At 51.0% G+C, this 4,743-nt stretch overlaps 1 protein-coding gene across 1 annotated transcript; it reads right to left on the bottom strand.

The window, feature by feature from the left end:
* Positions 1–294: 294 nt before the first annotated feature.
* On the bottom strand, positions 295–3,844 carry LOC102746372 (aurora kinase C). Its single transcript, XM_031022859.2, has 6 exons — positions 3,283–3,844; positions 2,852–3,043; positions 2,383–2,521; positions 1,510–1,658; positions 762–936; positions 295–585 (listed from the first exon to the last, which is right to left on the bottom strand). Exons 1-6 carry the CDS (start codon positions 3,456–3,458, stop codon positions 415–417), a joined length of 1,002 nt encoding a protein of 333 aa, XP_030878719.2. The 5' UTR covers positions 3,459–3,844; the 3' UTR covers positions 295–414.
* Positions 3,845–4,743: the final 899 nt, after the last annotated feature.

Here is a 4,743-nt window from a genome sequence, read left to right as displayed (position 1 = left end):
AGAGGGTGGACCTCTGGGTTGATCAGAGTCCTGGTTTGCAAATGGCATACTCCTGAAAACGTGGGGAATAGTAAATTGAGTCTAGAAGAAATGTGATAGGTGGTAGGTTGTACACCACCAGGGTGGTCGTCTTCACAAAGTAGTAACTAGTTTTCAAGGTGAGTAGAGTCACCATCCTTGGGGACCAGGAGGGACATCATCTTGGGACACTCTCATAGGAAAGAGTTTCTACAAGAAATAAAGATTCTACCCAGTCACATAACTACATAGTCAAATAACTATAAAGAACCGGTACAAAATGATTCAGCTTTTATTAATTATCATCTTGCATCTTAGAAGAAACAAAAGACAGGTAAGATAGTAGAGCCAGGGGAGCTCCCTGGACAAAAACAATAAAACAGGTGCAGACAGGGCTCAAGAAGCCATCTGAAAAGACGGAGGCAACACCCTCTGAGAGTGGGCCCGGACCCAGGGGTGCTCCAGGATCTGGGCCAAGGGCAGCCGCTCCGAAGGCTGGTATCTGAGAAGCTTGGAGATCAAGTCCTGGGCCCCCAAAGGTAATGATGGGGGAAACCTTACATCTACCTGATGAGGCCAGAGAAGAAAAAAAGAGAACATGGTTAATTTCTGTGCTGCGTGCTTTCTCCATTCCTTAAGACCCTTCAAAGCACTGTTCTGGATCTTTTTGGACAACCTTTGTGTGCACCCCAGGCTCTGCAGGCCTGGCTCCCTAGTGAGTGCCCAGAGTGTAGCCATCCTACCTTGAGGATGCGTCTGTAGGTCTCATTATGGGAAGGGCTCTCAAAGGGTGGATTTCCCACCAGCAGCTCATAGCACAGCACTCCAATGCACCACAGATCGACCTTCTCATTGTATGTTCTCCTTTCAATCATTTCTGGGGGCAAGTAGTCCAGAGTCCCACACATTGTCTTTCTCCTAGAGGACAGCAGGGAAGAGAGCACTGTGCAGAAGCCGAGAACAAGGGTAACCCTCCTTTTCTATATTCCAGTGAGATGGGAGACCCTAAAAAGTCCGAGCAGTCCCCTCCTAAGCATGGGAGTTTGGAAACACTAAGTTTTAATAAGGATCAAGGTTTAGGGAAGGCAAATACTGGAACCCACAAATTCCATATTTTGGAATTATTCATAAAGCTATGTGGCTCATGATCGAGGATGTTTTCAGAATATTTTGGGCATCAATAGCGATTTTGAAGAAACTGATGGTGCATCAAGAGGGACCAAGTAAAATTCCTGGAGTTATGGAGCAATGATTCTTACTTACATGGAAACTTACTGAGAAAGTTACATGTTAACAGAGATCAAAAGATAAAAGATAAGGTTGAGCCACATTCTTTCAATCTACAAATTCACATTAAATATATGCATATGAAAAAGGCAGTACTCAAATACAAAACCAAGTTTGTATCTGGGTCTTACACATGGAATGAATTAAATTGGATCATTCCTAAGTGGCACCCAGGGCCCATGCCCCCACCACCACTTTACCTACCTCAGAGATGGGGTGTGCACAGACCAGCCAAAGTCTGCAATCTTCACCTCACCCCTGAACCCCAGCAGTAGGTTCTCTGGTTTAATATCCCTGTGAATCACCTTCTTCTCGTGGCAATAGATCAGAGCATCTGCCAATTCCTCCATTATCTGAGTGAGCAAAGAAAAAGCCATCAGGAAATGAAGCACGCCACAATTTCATATGAGATAAAATACTCATGCATTTTATACTTGTAGTGGAATCTCTTTATTTCCTGTTTACCGACCCTGTTACTTCCTTAATGGCACCACAATTTTTGGTGGGGGAGGGATTCCTCTCCCCATTTTATGTGGTCTTATAGGATGGATGATAAAGTGGACAGAACCTCCGTTTTGCCTTAGAACAGCAAGTAGCTGGACACAGGACCTATGCTGAGCTAAACAGATGATCTCCCACAGGATTTGACGCCTGAAGAAATGATACAAAAGCAGGAGGAAAATTGCAAGATCACTCATTCTGACAGCAAGCTGACCCAGCGCTTTTGCTGGGATAATTGTTGCTCTGATTCCCCATCTGGAGCCCTCTAGAAATCTCTTGCTTCCTATAAGCCAGTTCCACTCACTTATTCAGTGAACTCCTTCACAGGCCTTCAACATGCTTCTCTGCATAAGGTAGTGGAGTTAGATTGTCTTGCTTACACTAATTATTAATATTCTGGGGTAATCAGGGTATCAAACTGTGAAGTTATGGGCTGTATGTGTCATTATATAAAAGGTATAGAATTCAGAAACAAAAAGAACCTGGACAATAATGACAGCCACAAGCAGTGACCCCCCCCCCCCCACCAGTCCACAATAAACTCATGGGCCTCAGAGCCCCCAGGCCCCGCCTCACCGTGGCTGTGTGCTGTTCATCTAATGTGTGGCTCTTTTGCAGCTCCTTGTAGAGCTCACCCCTTGGAGCATATTCCAGAATCAGGTACACGCGGCGTGCGTCATGGAAATAGTTGTAGAGACGTAGGATATTGGGGTGTCTGTATAAGAGACAGAGGAAGGGTCAGACTCATAAAACCCAACTCCTGATGCTATCACAAGTGCCTGGTCACACAAAGGGCAAATTGTGATGGGACCAGAGTAACAGCAGCCTGATACCGGAGTGTGTGAGAGAACAGGAGCAGGCATCAGGGTTTTGGTGTCTGAAACAGGGACGATTACATGGTGCAAGTGGAATGAACTGCAGAAAAAAATCTTCAAGGTGGCCTATCTGAGGGTAGTTTGGGGGGAATGCTGGGCTCAGACGCCAGAGATGGAAGAGAAAGCAGAAGAGTAAGAAGCCAGTGCCGGGTTCTACAGGCTGTCCTTACTGTAGATGCGCCTGGATTTCAATTTCCCTGCGCAGTTGGTGCTCCAGTCCTTCCTTTTCTATCTGGGACTTGAAGAGGACTTTCAGGGCCACGATGAAATGGCTTTCCTTGAGCCGAGCCAGGTACACATTACCAAATTTTCCCTTGCCCAGAGGACGCCCGATTTCAAAGTCCTCAATTGTGAGGCGCCGCCTGAGAGGAAAGGAACAAAAGAGCCTCAGTTTGGGAGGTGGGAGGAGGGCAATCGGACTGTGAATGCTCACCTTCCTCTCACTTAACCCCACCTCTGCCCCTTGCCCTGCTAGGGGCACAGCCAGGCTGTCCGGTCATCAGCTCTCAGTCCGCGAGCCAACACGGAACACGTGCCGCTTGCTCCTCCTTTCTCTCCCCACCCCCTTCCCACTTGCCGAGACGGCGCCGGAGACACTCACACGGGCGGGATGCTGAGCTCCACGTGGCCTGCTGCAGCGACCTGAGACAGACAGAGGTCAGCGCTTCCTCCTGTGCACCCTCCACCCCCAACAGCGGACACCGGCCCTTCGCAACCTCTTCTCCGGCCCCGGCTCCTCTCGCTTTCAGCGGCGGGCCCAACACCGCCCGACTTCATCACAGCGTTTGGGTGGCTCCCGACAAGAGACGATGGCGACAGGACGGCCTTCCTGGGCCCTTTGGAAATGTCCTGGAAAAGGCGTGAGGTAGGAGATACTGAGGGTGACGCTCCTCGGGTGCCCCCCTGGCCCTCGCCGCCTCGGGAAAGCGCCTGCACCGACGCCCCCGGGAGGTTCCCGCGCCGCTCGCAGCCTCGGACGCACGGAGACCGAGGCAACCCCGGCACGCCTGCGCCGGGGGCCTTTATCCTCTCGCCGCCCTCATTGGCTGAGCCAGCAATTCCTGATTGACTCCCATTGGTTGGAACTTCTGAGCGAGCAGGCAGCGTGCCCAATAGGAGAGGCAGAAATGGGAGCTTCCGCACACGCTTAGCCAATGAGATTGCAGGGCGCGGGCACCTGCGGGTCGCTGGGGCGGGGCGGACGCCAGGAGCTGGGGCTTCGGGAAGGAAGGGAACCTCAGGAAGGGCAGGACGAGCGGAGGGCAGCCGAGAGGGCACGATGCGAACGGGTCTCACTGAATGAGTACCTACAGAAATCCAGGAGCGCGCGACTCCGTTAATGAGCTGACGTGGCGCACGTGGGAATGAACAGGCACCCACCGCAGGAAGCCGCCGGGGTGCCCCTGCGAGGTCGGAAACCGCGTGCGCGCGGTCGTGTCGCGTTTGGGCCGCTCCCCGTTCCCCGCGATTTCTGCCTCCTCGCCGAATGTCCTGCAGCTCCCGCACTCCCCACTCCACCCCACAGCCCCGGGGCCTCCCCCAGCCTGGAACTGCAGGCGCGTCCGGCGCGATGACGCCTCCGTGTATTTGTTGGACCAGCGAAAAAATGGGTTCATTTGGAAATAACAGAGAATTACAACGAGGGACAAGAAGCTACAGCAAAAACGATAGGCTCGTCCCTCAAACATAGGAGAGGAACACTTTTACGGAGAAGGAAATTTGGGAGTTGTGAAGCAAAGGCCATTGGAGAAAAGCAACAGATGAGTAAAAGAGTTTCCCATCGGTTGAGTTTCAGGGGTAGTCTACTGCTTGTAGGGAAGGCTGTGTACATCTTTTCTCCTTGGGGCCTATCATTGATCATTCTTTCCTGTTGGGGATTCTTCTGTTGGGGTCTGTGATTGACATCCCTAGGCAGCATGTGAGAGCTTGGCCCCACCCCCGGCCTCCTGACTCCATTCTAGTGAAATTCCCTTTTATTTTCACAGACCCTTTAATCAGTTTGCATTTGGGGTCTCAAATAGTAAAATCAATCCACATGTCTATTTGGCAAATACGGAAGTTT

The sequence above is a fragment of the Leptonychotes weddellii genome, unplaced genomic scaffold, assembly GCF_054177405.1.
Source record: "Leptonychotes weddellii isolate Sample4059 unplaced genomic scaffold, ASM5417740v2 HiC_scaffold_10567, whole genome shotgun sequence".
NCBI classification, from domain to species: Eukaryota; Metazoa; Chordata; class Mammalia; order Carnivora; family Phocidae; genus Leptonychotes; species Leptonychotes weddellii.
The sequence above is the reverse complement of the archived record's forward strand: the minus strand, read 5'-3'. Positions and strand labels throughout refer to the sequence as shown.

What these genes read in the sequence shown, in the direction of transcription:
- LOC102746372 (XM_031022859.2), bottom strand. Translation starts at nt 3,458, where the DNA reads ATGAAGTCGGGCGGTGTTGGGCCCGCCGCTGAAAGCGAGAGGAGCCGG. An exon ending in GAAATCCAGGCGCATCTACA is followed by an intron (nt 2,522 to 2,851) that starts GTAAGGACAGCC and finishes TCTCTTATACAG; the next exon opens with ACACCCCAATATCCTACGTC. An exon ending in CCTACAGACGCATCCTCAAG is followed by an intron (nt 586 to 761) that starts GTAGGATGGCTA and finishes TGGCCTCATCAG; the next exon opens with GTAGATGTAAGGTTTCCCCC.